We start from the raw sequence: 17,270 nt of genomic DNA on the forward strand, positions 1-17,270 counted from the left end.
TGACATTTTAGACTTCACACCATTTGAGTGATATCATTAGAAAGGACAAAAAAAAAATACAGGATATGAGAATAACCTGACATGGCAGATTTAACGCACTAACAAGCCATGAAATTAAATTATTGGCAAGGATTGTTTCCTAATCAGGCAACTGGGATGAAACAAAAACCTGCAGCCACTGTGGCCCTCCAGGACTGGCTTTGCCCACCCCTGATCTAGATATTGCTAAACAGTAACATTTAACATTTTTGAGAGAGAGAGAGAGAGAAACACAGCTACGTATGTTTTAGCAGAGATATCACGGCCATGTGCTCTTCTCCCCATGCGTTGGATGCTCTCCCGTCAGAGCTGAACAGGATCAGACACAGTGCCAACGTCTGACGATGGAGCGTACCTACTTTGCCAACTTTTTACATTTTTGGCAAAAATATCAGTGCTACATTCTCGCCCCCGATTGCAAAACCAAAAATATTGTATATCAAGATGCCCTCGGATATGAAAGCTAGCAATATAAATTCTTCTCAATACGAATTACTACTTTTAATTGATTTATAAAAGTTTATTTCACTACTATGTGGGCAGAGCTGTGGGGGACAGCTAGCACTATATACATATATGCATATAATTTCCACTCCATTTCATATATTCACATAAAAAAAATTACATCTGAAATAAAAACAAAAAGCATTCACATTAGTACAATCTGAACACATTAAATAGACACTAAACTAATTTTCTACTTCAGCTCCTTCAAGTAACCAACTTCTTAGAGCAAGTTAAGCCAAGACAATGTAGTGACTTTTCAACCAAAATTCCAATTTGAAAACACATTTTTCTTCAAATCCAAAAAGTAAAAGTTAAAACCAACAGTTTGTGCCGATTTTGTTTCGCACAGCACTTCTTGAAACCCCAACTACTGCACTAATGCACCATCTCCACGGCATTAAACCCTTAAGTTAAATTTGTGTGGGATCACATAGGATTTTAGACTTTTAAAATAAAATAATAAAGAGTTATAAAGTTATGGATCCTTAATTTAGGTACATGTTTAATTTACTACTTCACTGGTTATATCTTTAATTGTAATACCCGAATCTCAGGAGAAGTTGCTATACCTCAAAAAGTCAATGCTTAAAGTGCACCATCATCTGGCCTTCGTTTTCTAATGCATGTAAACTAGCAAAGGCAGGCATTGCTCAGGGGATGGAATGCATTCCTTTATTGCAGGGTTTCTTAAACTATGAGTCGCAGGTTGCCACAGTTAGATCGTGAGCTACTGTTGTAGTTAATGGTAACTGGTCATAGATGGTTTACAGACTGGATTGCAGTGGGTTGCCACAGGTTGATCATCTAATTGGCATTGCTCTGCAGATCGAGCCTCAATTCCATAACATTCATCAACGATTCACAAGGAGAAACAGTTCACCCCCAACCAACCCTCCAGCTCTGACTATTGTTACTATGATGATCGCCCACAATTCTGCAAGGAGGATGTGCTCCGACAATCATCCACAATTTTCCAAGGAGGAATTATGATGAATGGTAATGATTCTCCAACGTGGACCCCCTGCCACCGACGACTGTCTGGGCATTCAACACGGAATGAATCTTGAAGATGCTAAAAATGGGAACAACTGGGTCACGACAAAGAAGTTTAAGAAATAATTTGCATCGATGGTGCAAGTAGATCCTTTTTATTTGTTAGCTTTGAAAAAAGGAGACAAATCCAAGTGCTCTCCACAAAACACTGCACGAGTCACGCCTCCCTTATGCAAGAACGCGCTTCTTTGGTGAACACACCTTTTTGAAAAAGAGACTTCTGGAGCAAGAAACAAAATTAAAAGGGGTGTTTTACAGGTTTAGTTTAGCACAGTGTTGTTAATTTATATTTCTTTTTTCAATGTTTGATAACAGTAATGCATGAAATACTTTTTGAACTGCTGACTGTCCTTGTGTCTGGTGCTGTACTGGCAAGTTCTTACCATAAACACATTTTGTGAGCACCACCATCTCCTCCTTCCAACCCCTTAGGCGACCTTCAACCTCCAGGTCAAAATGTGATTTCTTCACTCATCTGATCTTCATAGAAAAGCGCGAACAGCAAATGACCACAAATTTTTCCAGCCTGGATTTTCGACCACTTTCATGTGTTGTACTAAATCTGAGAGATGCATGCGACCTCCATGTTTGAATGCTTGCATTGGAATGGTCTGCAAATTTACATTCCTCATCTAATTTTTACATTCCTGCTTATGTGACAAACATCATGTTTCTACTCTGAAAGCCAAGTTGAATGACAGTGTAAGGACAATATGGAGAAGAAAATTAAAGCAAATGAAGGTACCAAGTAATCTAAAAAGGATGCTAAAAAAAAAGGGCCCAGCAATGGAATGGTAACACCTTGAGATATGCCAAGCATAAGCATAAATTGAGGCAAATAACAGCAGCCAACATTACCACGTCTCGTACGAATGAAGAATTCCGGTTTTCAAAGACGGTAAATTCATTACACACCTAAAAAGTTTGATGTGTACACTACAAAGAAGTTCTCTCTTTAACACATCGTTTCATTTAATTTATAAAAATTTTGCTGTAAAATATATAATTTCATATCAAGACAAATCCTCAATCATGTATGCAATTTTTATAAGGAAAATGAGATTAAGAAACAATACAACTCTACAATAGAGGATAGAATTGCCAGACACCCCCCCCCCCCCCCCCATTTACATTTTTTTGCTTCAATGACAGCACACGATTTTCAGCAAATTAGGTGTAAACAAGTTAAACCGTGAAGAAATCGATGGAATTATTCTTTATCTTCAGGCTTATTTCACCAATTAGTTTTTATCATACAGTTAAACAGTATCCTGAAAACATGTTATTTCTAAAATTGGACATAATGAGCAAAGCTATTATTTCAGACTTCTAAATTCTAAAATCTTACAATATGTGGGATGAATTTCTGGAGGTCTCAGTCAAATCAAACACATTTACACAACAGTTAAAACACTTGGAGGTTTTCAGACTACACTTTAAGTCATAAAATGTAATTTTACCAGTAATGGAAGAAAAGCTATCAAAGAGCTGCTTTTGTACTTCATTGATCACAAAGCTCAATATACAAATTTAAATTGCATTCAGACATAAATAAATCATTTAAAAGCCGCTCATGAATAATCCAATCCAACGATACCCAAAAATGAAATTTGTTGGATTTTGGTTCTTTTCACTCCCTGCACTGCACAATATAATTAAAGAATTCAAAGAGTACAGTCAGATCTGGATATGCAAAGGGCAAGACGTAAAACCACTTCTAAATGTGCATGACATCTACTTCCCTAAGATACCACTAACTTTAAAAATGACAGATATACAGTATATACAAGCCAAATACCACTGACTCCCTCATCATGAAATCTCACGAACCACGAGGACTTGAAATATGGAATGTAGGTTACCCTTGGCCCATAAGGTGCTCACTAAGAAACAGTTTTAAAAATTATGTGGACCAAGCGCGTTCTGTCTGTATGTACGTCTGCTTTTCACGAGAGAATTACTTAACGGATTTAGATCTGGTTGTTTTCTATTTGCTTGAACTGTCTGGTAGATTTTGAGACTTCTCTCATCGTGCTAAGTACCATAGTTTGCTTGTGGTACCGATGTATTTATGCATATCCAACAGAGTGAATGTGGGTCGAGAGCAGGGGACGGAGCCTTCTTCATTCACTCGCCAGCCTTTGTTCGAGTTAGTCTACGTCTCGGCACATATTAGAGTGCACTTTGCCTCAGCTTAGCTAGCGATACGGGTTTGTTCAACAGACATCATCAGGTTGTTAAGGAGTAACATTTGACGTTTTTGAGAGAGAGAGAGAAAGTTGTGTGTGTTTTAGATTGTGGCTGCCAGAGATATCATGGCCATGTGCTTTCTCCGCACGCGGGGAACGCTCACCCATCTGAGCTGAACACCATCAGATATAGAGCCAACATCTATTGCTTTTTAAAGTTTGTCCTGTTTCATTACTATGTCGGCGAAGCCACGGGGTACAGCTAGTGCGTCTCTGCCGCTCACATTGCGAAGGGGGGAGCTGAACGCACGCTAAAGAGATGAGGACGGATCAGCTGCTGGCTTGCTGCTGCCGAGATGCGTCTTCTGCTTGACACGTGTCAATCATTTAAAAGCCTGCACAGCAGCTGTCCTTTTGTCTCACGGGATGTCAAAGTGTATTCCGAGAAGATCACGTCTTGACCCAAGTTTTTAAAATTTTATATATATATTATTCCTTGGGTTATGACAGTTCCATTCATACAACAGTGGTGTAACCCAAATTTTGGTGCAAGTCGAAACACACCCTAGCCTAAGTCACTTACCTATGCGAACACATTTGCAAAATCATAATCTAGAACAAATACAAAACTAAGCCACAGAAAAAGGAAAAGGACATAAATATATTGTACCACTGTACCGTACTGTAGTAACAGAAAAAAGGAGTATTAAAAAAAAAAAAAATCCTTACCTTTTGTCATCTCACATCTCATCTCTTTGTTTTAAGTTTTTATGGGAGTGAGCGTTGTAACCCGAGGACCCTGTGTGTGTGCATTATATTATATTAATATATATATATAATCCATCCAACATCTTGCGTCACGCATGACCAGGGTAGTGTCACCTCGTGGGCACCCATCAACCAATGACCTGACCTTCCATTCTCTATATAGTAATATATAGACAACACATTTTAACATAACCAGGAAAATACTCGTATCAATTTAGCATAACCTAATTCTGCATACCATTTACCTCGAAAAATCAGACCTGAGAATGACATCACACCATAGATGACCGCATTCCTGTAAAACATTCACAAATCTCCACTATTGACACTTCAAGGAAAAGCATTGTTGCGATTGTTCCATCGGAATAAACAGCAGTTGATAATACACTCCGTGGCATTTTACGGATCCAAACACTGTAGCAACATGTCCACAGATATAAGCTGGACAGTACTCTGTGTATGACTGTGTACACTGTGTCACTTGTGCACAAGGTGCCCCGCCGGCAGGATACTGCCATATTTGAAACTTTAGTGTATGCTGCAATAAATATACTGGTATTGGTTTTGACTGACTTGTACTTTTACATACCCAAGGGTGTCTTCTTTGAAATAAACAGTAAGTTTCCATGTTGTCTGTTCTCTTTCATTATTAAAATATGTAATTGGCACACGTATACTCAAAAGTCAGCAGTACCTCACAACTCAGTAAATTTGCTTTAATCAAAGATCCTGCTTACGTCAAGCCACATACAGTAAAAAAACTCATTACCACTGGATAGCCAAGGTTCACAAGTTTCCAATGATGTACAGCGGTCGATGATTGGTCATTTGTACTACATGTCACTGTGGTGTGCAAAAGGCAGGAAAAATATTGCTGAAACAACCCTGGTTCCAGGGATGTGCATCGTAGATTATCATAGCTAGGGATTGTAAAATCCAGTATTTTGGACAGAAATCCCAATTTAGTTGATAATGGAGTAAAATAAAGGCTTTATATAAATACTTTATTTTAAAAATCTTAAGTGTTATACTTGGTGCTCTTCAGACATCTGAGACTCCTTTATTGCATAAGCCAGAATAGTAGCGGTTCAGTTTTGGGTGTGCAATTTAGCACATCAGGGGTTATTGAGACACAAATAATAGGTGTTATTAAACAGTATAATAGTACAGGTTTCATTAAAGTTCACGGTGTATGCAACTATTTTGGACTGACGTCATAATCCGAAGTCGGACAAACCTGCGTTTAGCAAATCAGCCTCGAATTTCCAAGTTGGAAATCTGATTTAAGGGCGCATTCTAGTTTAAGCTTCCAACTAGGAACTCTGAAATCACGACTTCCCATTTCAAATGGGACGCAGCATAACAAACAAACAGCTCTTACACAAGGTCTTAAAAAAAAAAAATAACCAATAAATAAAAAGCAAAACAGTGCTTTGTATCAGATATCAAAAAGGACATTTTGACATCGTTTTGCAAGACGATGCTCACAATACTTCATCCAATTCACTCAGCCATAGAACATGGCTTTTTGGTCCCCCACAGTAACCATCATGTCAGATATGTGAGGCACCCTGCCGACAAATTCATTGGAACAATTTGACGACAACAGGCCATTCAGCCCAATAAAGTTTATGAATCCTATTCACCCAGTTTCTCCAAAAATCACACCTTAATGCTACTAACACTTTATTTCTCAGTCTGTTTCTGCAGCACAGTTATTTATGTTTTCACTTGAATTAGCTTTTTGTCATTTGGCCTTTCAAGCAAATACACTTCAACAGCAACCGAAAACATGAAGCTGTATCAAAGCAGCACTTTTAGGGTACTTGGAGTATATTTCACAAAGAATGTAATGGAGATAAATGCATACAGCATCAAACCTGACTGCACTGTTCTTAAAGCTGTGAATGCTGTATTAGGCGAGGGGCGGCCGCAAAGCCTTTTGTGCAAAACAATTCAGAGATAAGCTTTAATGAAGTTAAACCTGTCAAACCCCAGTACCTTGCAAAGAGTAAACTGCCGTTATTGGTTACTAAATTCCATATCAATTTAAAAAAAAAAAAATAAATAAATAAAAAATTACCAGATTCATGAATGATATTTTCACATTCAATGCACACCCAATTTTCCTGCAAACTCTGCAAAGACGAACATCTGCGGTGGGTTCCCCTGGAACCACAATACTGGCATCTTACAATTTCCCACTGGCTATAAGCAAACAAAAAAAGTACAGACATTTATGAGACCCCAAAAGAAAAAAAAATCATGAAAGTTTCTCAAGTATCTGTTGGATATACAGTATAGATGTCATACCTGTCCATCTGTGAATATTCTCTGCCTCTTCTACACTTACACTGAAGAACATCACAACGCTCGTATGCTTGCAATAGGTCACTATAAGCATTTTCTTCCAGTTCCCAAGAAGCATCTCTACAGGGGAATCAAACAGATGCAATTGACAAAAGCCAACATAATGCTATATGAATCTCAACATTAACATAACTCTATGTGTAGTGTTGCAGACTGCCTATAAATGTTTGTCTTGTTCAAGTCCCCGAGCAGCATTGTGTGAAGGATGTCATTTCAGCCAATATTTAAGACTTGAAATAAAAAACTGGGTTTAACTAAATGAGACGTCAGCAGGAGTTAGCGATGCCTGCGAGGCGTTTTGCACATCTTCAACGTGTCCATGTGGGTTTTCTCTTTGATGCAAACATTTTCCTATTACATCCCTAAAAAGACGTATCCAACCAGGTCCACAGGCAATGACAAACTGGCACCGTAAAACTGTAAGTGGGCCTGGCCAGGTGATGAACAGTCATTGCTTGCCATGTGCCTAACCCTAACAAAGATAGGCTGCATCCCACTGCAGCCCCAAAGTAAAATAAAGTGGTTAGGTGAATGTTATATTGTCATGTCTGAAATTAAAAATGTAAAACTGTGCTGTATTGAGTGTCGCGTGATGTGGGGAAAAATTAAATGATTTTAGCACAAGGCCACAACATTGCAAAATGTGAGAAAGGTGAAAGAGTCTGAAAAGTTTCTCAATCCATTGTATGTTATTTCCTCAAATATATTAACACATTTGAATAAATAACATACTATTGCATGGGGCAAATAGAGACATTGTGACGCTTACGCTGTACTGTATTAACATTTGATATACTTTTCAGATTATGGTAGATTAGTTCAGTTTGTATTGCATACCAACTTAAAAAAAAGGGCAACAATAAAATTGGGTTTGAAAATGGATAGTGATTTGCCAACAGAGCTACATTACAGGTTGGTGTCACTTCATTGGTCAGCAGGAAGAGAGAGTTGTTAACTGAAATCACCACCATGGGGCACAAGTGGCACCAACCTGGTTTAGAGCATCACACAGAAACCTTTATTTACAAGAAGAGGGGGAAAACCAAAGCCTGTTGGTCCTTATTGAATGAAATCCTGCCCACTTCATTTATAAAAGAAGCTATCCAGACAAAAAGACACTGATATAGTATGCCATGTTAGATGAGGATAAAAATAAATAAATCCTACTACGTTAAACAGATGATTCAACATTATCAAGAGTAAATGGATTCTTTTTTTCATGTCAGCTATGAATAACAAACAGTAAGATTTGGGATAGGCCAGATACCGTACCACTTTACATAATGCAATTAAATGTTTGTAAAGCAACAGTTGAGTGCAAGATTTAATTTAGAGAAAAGCGCTTAACTTTAGAACATAATCTTACATGACAAAAGCATATATATCATGTTGGTGAAGTGGTGGCTCTGAGGCTAGGGATCTGCACTAGCAATCGGAAGGTTGCCGGTTCGAATCCCGTAAATGCCAATAGGGACTCTGCTCTGTTGGGCCCTTGAGCAAGGCCCTTAACCTGCAATTGCCAAGCGCTTTGAGTAGTGGGAAATGCGCTATATAAATGCAAAGTTTTAAAGAATTATTATTTATTAGCCTGAAAAATACCAAACTTATCCTTTAATGTAGTAAAGAGGTTTATGAGATCTGTGACCTTGTTTTAAATTAAGAGAAAAACACCTGCTTGACAGCTGCTATAAAGCGTGCAAGAATCTGTTTAAAGTATTCAGTGTAGTGTACACAATAGACTCTCTTCCATAAGTTCTTGTTTACCCTGTAAGCCTCAGACTTTAGACAGAATACTGAATGTCATCTGCTGAAGGTTTCAGATGACACTGCCATAGTTGGGTGCACCAGTGGTGGGCAGGAGAATGAAAACAGGGTACTAATGAAGGACTTTGTTGAATGATGCAAGCTGAAAAAGCTACAGCTCAAAAATCAAAGAAAATAATCACAGACATCGGGAGGATCAAGCCCACTCTACTCTCGAGTCTCGCCAAGGACGAATATGTGGAGATGGGGAGGACAAGTACTTTGTAGTGCCTCTGAACAACAGGCTTGAGTGGTGTACCAACACAGGGGCTGTATACAAGAAGGGTGAGAGTTGCCCGATTTCCTGAGGAGGTGGAGGCTGTATGAAGCTGCAGGCCACTCTTACATGTTTTCTACCAGTCTGTAGTGGTCATTGTAGTTTTTATGAGGTTGTATGTTGGGGAAATGACATTAGTGCAGTTGATGCCAACAGACTAAAACCGAATAAAAAGGATGACTTCGATCTTGGAGGTCAAGCTGGACTCACTAGAGGAAGTGGTAGAGCAGAGTTACTATCCCAGACAATGACTCTGGTCTACTTCATGATGATTTAGTCCTTTACTAAATGTGCTCCTCTGTTTAGCCAAGACAACAGAGTTCCTCTAAGGAGCGTCACATGAAGCAGTTTTAACCCTCAGCCATCAGACTCTATAAGGAGTTACGCTAGGGCCGAAGAGGTATTGATCCCTATGTGCTGAATGGTCCCGAGCGGATTGAACAGACATCTTAACAGACAATGACGCCATGCGTCAATGACTGACTTCGTCTACTGTGATTTTGTATGTGCAATTCTAATCACTTTACACTTGGTAAAGATCTACACTTTACTATATTTCGAGATTATCCTTGTTGTACTGTATGTACATTTGTACTTTAGCTTAGGCCAATTCTTGTTATATGTACATTTCTGCCTTGGTGTGTCTGCTACTGTAAACCTATAATTTCCTTCTGGACTAACTATCTATTCTTTATCCTATCATAGGAGAGGTTTGGTGGAGGAGTAGAGGGTCAGTCAATGATGTGTAGTACAAAAAAAAAAAAAAAAAGGATACATAACAACTCCATAACAGAATACTAACTTCTCAGGTATGTGTATGCCCATTCTAAGCATCTCCTCCTGAAACGAGTCCTGGTTGTTGCACAGAGTGCACCTGAAAAACCATCTTCCAGCACTGTAAGCTTGATGCTACGAGAAATAATAATAAAAAAAAAAACAATGAGAGAAAAAAGGTCTGCTGTTGACATTTCAAGGTACAGTATAGAAATAATCTTCCAATGTTCAACAGATTTGTTTGGAATTTCAAAATGCTTCCTCTTTAAATACAATTCTCCAATCAAGATTTTTTCACAAGATTTAAAAAGATCTCTACACTTAAAGCCATACCTCAATAAGTCTCAAAGTGTATGCATATTTGCCACTGGTCCATCACATTCTCTGTGCAGAAGACTCTCAATCACCTTTAAAGTTTTAGAAAGAAAGTTTATCCTGTCAAAACTATTCAAGGATGACCGTAAACCCAAGACCACTTCCTGGTCTATTTCAAGATATTTTACAGATTCTACAAAATGTCTCATATTTATTGTGATAACATATTGAAATTCCAAACAGCTCTAATGATCTTGTTCATTCGGATTTTTTACTATACTACTATGGTCCCAATAACAACAGAAGTCTATCATGGTACCATTTTAAATCCGGCTGATCATCCTTAATCCAAAAATTCCAAAATCCAAAACTTTAAAGTTATAACATTATGCACCAAGTGGAAAATTCCACACCTGACCTCACTTGCCTATAGTATGTGGGGCTCTGAGCCTGGTGCTCTGCTGGCACCAGTTTGTTATGAACCATGGTCACCTATAGACATATGTGGATTACTCATTGTGATTTTGGCTTATTCCCAAAGTGATCCTACACCATCAGGCCACTGAGCAAGTCCCTTACCCTGAAAATTGCTCAGGGACACCATATAGTGGCTAACCCCCAAAGGTCATGTGATAAGAAAATTTCCTCTTGAGAATTAAAATACATTAAATATTCTCAGTATACACTAACACTTTAAATCAAAACATAATATCATAGGTGGAAACGGACAGCCTGCTATTGAAGATTGTTTCTATTGTTTAACAGCTAATTCACTTATTCTGCTGATGCTACTATGCAGAAATTGTTTCTTGCACAAAATTATTAAAAGTATTGTATAAATGATCTTCAGGCCAAGTGTGTAAGGTGTATATGAAACATAAGATATCAGGGGGAAGGGACTCAAGTCTAAGCACAACATTTTTGTATTCGAAAATATTCAAAACATAAATATCAAACTATTCAAAGTGAAACAGGCTCTTGGGTATTTCAGATTAGAAATGTTCAAACAGTAGTTTTTAAAAATGTAGTACTACCAGCATTTCATTTTTAATCATTACGTTTGACAGCTCTTCAATTTTTATACTTTTTAATATTGTGAAATACTACACACACACACACACACATTATATATATATATATATATATATATATATATATATATATATATATATATACCATACATATAAACCAGTAACAGTGCAGTGAATACACTGGACTTGATCATTCCTAGTTTTCAGACTCTTTTTCTGTACGTTTAGCATTCATTTGTTTAAAGGTTGATGCGCTTGCTGCTACCTGAGCAGCTCTTCTTTTCCCCACCCTAGCAGCCCGCTTCTTCTCTTCTTTCGTTGGCATCTTTTCGCGTTAAAACTGATTAAGTACGTGTTTGTGTTGCAATTACTTAGTATATTTTCCTTCATTTTTCACTTAAACCAGCACTTAAGTCTTCAATCTGCCTCAAGAATGATTTAACATACGAAGAGGTAGGGGAAGTGACAGCGAAGGTGGTAGGGATGAGAACGGCACCCATACACAAGCACTGTACCGCTGCCCTGCTGGCCACTGCCAAGAGTTGATTCTACAATAAAATAAAAAGAGGAATAACCTTGGATAACCTAATCTAATAACCTAATCATCACCGCGAAAGCGGGTCGTAGAGGTCACGTAGTGTATGTGTACCAAATTTCAGGTCAATAGGTCAAACGGTTTGCGAGCTACAGGCGATTTAAAATTCTGGACAAACGGACAGCCACAGTAGCATATCTCATATAAAGATAGTACGATTCAAACTTCAGTTAGCGGCTGCATATTATCAGGGCTTGGTTGGGGTGGATGGGTTATTCAATGTATTAAATTCCTACTAATTTTTATGCATTCATCTGCTACCTCAACCAGAACACGCTTATTTTTTTTTTTTTTTTAAATTGAAATGCTAAATATTTGAAGCTCTCTTTTAATAAGAACAAATTCTCAAAACCCTCTGTATTAAAAATTGTAAGGAGGAGAAAAAATACACAGAAATGGAAATTGCAAAAACTCTTAATTCTCATTTATCAGAAGTAGGGATGCACCGATACCGAAACGGGTATCTGGTATCGGCCTCGATACCACATTTTCTAAAGTACTCGTACTCGTTAAAAGTCCCCCGATACCGGGGACCGATACCACGGTCTGAGAAATGTCTATGTTTGAGCGGCATGTAAGGGGTTAATCACAGGCGCCGAGTGCCCGCCCCCAGGCCCCGGCTGCAGCTCAGAGCGGGGAGAAGGCAAGGTGAGGCGAGACATGACAGCCGTGTGGAACTATTTCAAAGTGAATGAAGACAACAAAACAAAGGCGGACTGCAAATTGTGCTCAGCGAAATTGTCCAGAGGAGGCTCAAAAGGTAGCGAATTTAACACAAGTAATTTAATCAAGCACCTAAAATCCCAACACGACAACGAGTACAAAGAGTTTACCCACGCTTCTAAACCAACACAACCCACGCTGCAGCAAACTCTTGCAAGACGAGAGAAAATGTCCAGAGACAATCCACGTGCTGTGAAAATAACACAGGCAATTATCGAGTACATTGCATTGAGTGACCAGCCACTCTCGGAGGTAGAAAATGTGGGATTCCTGCGTCTCCTCCATGTTCTGGAGCCCAGATATGATATCCCAAGCCGCCGCTACATGACTGACACGGAGCTGCCTAAACTACACGACTCCGTGGAAAAACATATCCACAGCCTACTGCAAGCCTCCTCTGCGTTTAGTTTCACCACGGATATTTGGACAAGCAGTGTTAGCCCCGTGTCGCTAATTAGCCTAACCTCCCAGTGGATAGACGAGAGTTTCTTGTTTTTTTGTTAAATTATATGACTAAAGCTGTTACCTGTAAATTTAAATCATGTTTTTATTAAGTACTCGGTATCGGCAAGTACTCGGTATCGGCGAGTACTGAAATGCAAGTACTCGTACTTGTTTTCCAAAAAAGTGGTATCGGTGCATCCCTAATCAGAAGTCTTCCTTCACCTGGCAAGAAGTCTGAAATTGTCTAGTAACTATTAATGAAGCAGTACATTTTAAGATAGCACTATTACAGTCGAAGGGAAACTGTCACATTTTCCAACAGCGAAAAGAACTCCATGTGGGCCTTGTGGGGCCAATAAAAAAAAAAAATTAAAAAAAAAATTCCTGGCATGGAACAATGCAGTCGTTTTAATTTACAATTTACAAAAATAAATTGCGAGAAAAGAAAGGAGGGGACTAGGGATACCAGTGGTATATTACTCAGGTGGTCGAGGAACTCAAAATGCCAAGAATCTTGAAAAAACTCCAATCCCAAGAACTAATCTCACGGTTTGGGTGTGTAAAAATCTCACAGAATTGATGGGTGGAAACAGAAAAAAAAAAAAAAAAAATCCATCGCAATTATGTTAGCAATACATGGTGTAACAAATGAAAGCTGATCATGGTTAAATTTCACACAAACATTATAAATTGTTTCTTTACACAGAACCACACAATTGTGAAATAAGTATAAAATCATATCACGATCCTTTTAACACAAAATCACGATCCGTGATTTGAATTGCGATCTCTGTTCAATGTGGCATACACTTAACAGAATATATGGATTCAAACTTAAGATCTAAGTTACTTTATTTTAAATATCAAACAAATTCAATTGTGAATAGATTACATACAAAAATAATTCTAGACATAAAATGCAAACAAGGGCAATTTTCAAATTCTGACACATTCAAATATGAATATTTCTTTAAAAAAATTGTAATCAGCACTCGTCATTGCAAAAAATTTGCCATTCTTTAATTGCTTTGCAACCCTCTGTCAGCAATCACTATACATATACGAAATGCCCGTTATCAGAAAAAATATTTGCAACTTGGGAGATCATATTGCACATCAGTTTCTTAAAACCCATGTTGTCTACAGCTTTGAATAGTGCCATACCCTTAGATAGGTAGAATGTGACCGCCTCATCCCATCATTTGCTGCTTTTATCATTTTTCCGACTGCTCTAATGCGTTGATCAATGGCACCTGTCAATGCTTCGCAACCACACGAGATACAGGTGAGTGTGGCTGTACTGATTGGACTAAAACAGTGTTGTCATGCTCCTTCAGGCGTCTCCGTTTAAGATGATTAAATACATTTGTTGCATTGCCTCCCAAAGTGCTGACCGTTGTCCAACAAATTTTACATATAACTTTGGTTTGTGCTGTATGTGACCACTGCCACACTACTGACGTTGAGTCCGTCTTTAGCACAAGCTCCTCATCTACCATGCTGCTTGTGCTACAAACTGTTTTCAGCTTCTTCACACAAGAAAGCTGAGGTGGAGGCAGTTGATATAATTTGGCCAATCACAACGGGAAATCATTCTGTTGGTTTGTGGACTTGGCATGGATCCATTAGTATCGAGTACTAGAAGGATATAAAAGATCACGATCTGTACAATTTTCTTGAATATTACATTGTGGACGTCTAAGATCAATCACAATCTAAAATCGTCAGATCGCACATCCCTAGTTTACACACACAATTCCAAAAATGGTATTTTCAGACTCAGGGAGGTCTAAAACGTCAAGATTCATGAAAATCTTGAGGTCAAATTTTTGGACGATTACAATACTTTCCCTATACATTGCATACAAGAAAGTAAAAAGTACCATTTATACATGTTATCACAATATTAAATGCATGTTAACGTTTAATCCAAATAATATACTTACGTACCTGTACACAATCCCTATGAAACCAACTGCTACTACAACAGGGACACTTTAATACACCATACGATGGCACAGGCAAGATGAATTCAAGGCATATAGTACAAGCAAATGTACCACTTAAATTTGTGGGCATACTGAAGGGCTGAACTGGTCTGTGGACCCAACAAAATGACCTGGAAAATATTAAAAATAAATAAAAAATAAATAATGCTTTAGACAGAATACAACAAAACGAAAAATGCAAAAAAACAAAAAGAAGTCTTAAGTCTGTTAATGGGATGACCAAAGCACCAAGAACACCACATATGAACCTTACTGTAGCTCCAATGAGACTGGAAAGTACTGTGTGTAACAATTCAAAGCAAACCTCATTTACAATAAAGTTTTTTCCATACTGATTACTGTTTTCACATAATTTAGTTTTAACATCAACTCATTTTTATAAACACATTTTTTAAAAACAATAAAACCTCATGGAGAACAAAAATGACTAAAACTGTTGCCATGTCATTATTAGGTCCAACTCCTTGCTAGCAGGAATACTCTGCTCCTCCAAAATGCCAATTAGGTGGTTTGAGCTCAATTTAAATTGCATGCAGACATGGTGAAGAGATTGCAGCTATTTGAACAAACACTAGAATGGGAAAGACGCATGATCTAGGCCACTTTGACATATGGACTGCAGGTTCTGAGAAACAGAGAAATAATTAATTATCTACACACTACAGTCGGGGGGCATGCGATTAACAAAACTGCAAGACCAGCGGGGAGAAAGAAAAAAAGTTACCTGGTCTGACCGATTTTAAGATCTGCTGCAACTTGAGCAAAATAGAATGGTGCAAATACAACTTGTACACATGGTAGGGCTGTAGTACATGAATTCGGTTTTGAAACAGTTTTTCTTCTATGGTCTTGGATTTCTGTGTATATGTACTCTGACGTGTCTTGGATCTTGTCCACTAGCTGGCTTTCTTTATCATTATACAGTACTTGTTTACATTTTATTATTTCTGTTTGTTTTTGCATACAGACTTTGAATATCGTCTCTATGCACAGTGCATGTTTCTGTTAGGATTCCATTAGTACATTTCTGAATCTGCGGACATTAATTATTGTTACAGGTTTGGCATGACTGGACTAATTCCACTTATTTTTTTGTAATAATTCTCCTTTCATTTGTTAAAAATTATCATTATCTTTCAAGTACACAACTGTTAGCCAGAAGAATTAAATTGCATGTACACACAGAATGTCACGTCTGATTGTTTAAAAGCGACGGAAATGCTCAGACTTGGTTCAGACAAGAGCATTTGTGCAGCAAACCTTTGTGAAAATTTGTCCAAGACTTGTGACTTGAGTTTTGGTTGGCATCTTGGTCAGGTTTGTTAAACTTCTGCCCATTTGAAAACTTCTAAAAATGATCAACCAACATTTCACTGTTGAAACAACTTTGGCGTTGTGAAACCCGACCTCAGCCACTGCAACTTTATAAAACAAATTTTAACTCGATGCCAAACGTCTGGCTAAATAAATATATGAAGCACATCACTGTTCAGATTTCTGGTTAAAAACAGTTAATCTTTAAAAGAATTTAATGAACCGGAACTACTAACTACTAACTGTTCACTTGCTGTTTTCAACTTTGTATATAAATAATAAAAATGTATGTATAGGACAAAGATCATTGACAAATTTATATTTATCAAAATTAGTTTGAAAGTAAAATGTAAATGACCAAAAAGGTACATGAAATTCTCAATAAATATCCTCCTCTCTTTCAAGTGCAACCAATGGCTTATGTAGCTCTCATATAAAATGGACACTGAGGAATCCTGGCATTTTAGGCCAAGGATGCACGCGCACACACAGCAGAGTGGTGGCTCGGAGGCTAGGGACCTGCACTAGCAATCGGAAGGTTGCCGGTTCGAGTCCCGCAAATGCCAATAGGGACTCTGCTCTGTTGGGCACTTGAGCAAGGCCCTTAACCTGCAACTGCTGAGCGCTTTGAGTAATGAGAAAGGTGCTATATAAATGCAAAGAATTATTATTATTTTATTATTACCTACAAAGTAAAATGTATAAAACAACATTTTAGATGGTAGTAACTGAACTACTTAGAAGAGATATACCAAAACTCTTCAACTTGAGCAAAGAATTTTGCTTTAATTTATGCAGTGTGAGAATTTCACCTAACCAATGTATCGTTTAATATGCTTACATGGATAAGGTGCTTTGCAAAGTTTTAGCTTTGTAACATTATTTGTTGTTATTTACCAGGACAGACGATAGTACTGGTAAAACATACTAAACTGAGGATATGGATCATTGGGTGGTACATTATAATTAAATCTGATATTCAACAGTCTATGAAAATGTTTCAGTTCAGCAGCAGGTGACTTTAGTGCAGCAGAACTGCCTATGTGGGGGGGGGTCACT

General features: G+C 37.9%; 1 protein-coding gene across 1 annotated transcript in view; it reads right to left on the minus strand.

Annotated features, from left to right (window-relative positions):
* g2e3 (G2/M-phase specific E3 ubiquitin protein ligase) overlaps positions 1–17,270 on the minus strand; it is a 61,718-nt gene that overhangs the window by 31,182 nt on the left and 13,266 nt on the right. The window contains exons 6-9 of the mRNA XM_028821563.2: positions 14,839–15,007; positions 9,809–9,915; positions 6,870–6,986; positions 6,640–6,764 (exon numbers count right to left, since the gene is read on the minus strand). Coding sequence (XP_028677396.1) covers positions 6,640–6,764; positions 6,870–6,986; positions 9,809–9,915; positions 14,839–15,007 — 518 coding nt within the window. The remainder of the gene's footprint in view (positions 1–6,639; positions 6,765–6,869; positions 6,987–9,808; positions 9,916–14,838; positions 15,008–17,270) is intronic.

The sequence above is a fragment of the Erpetoichthys calabaricus genome, chromosome 16, assembly GCF_900747795.2.
Source record: "Erpetoichthys calabaricus chromosome 16, fErpCal1.3, whole genome shotgun sequence".
NCBI lineage: Eukaryota > Metazoa > Chordata > Cladistia > Polypteriformes > Polypteridae > Erpetoichthys > Erpetoichthys calabaricus.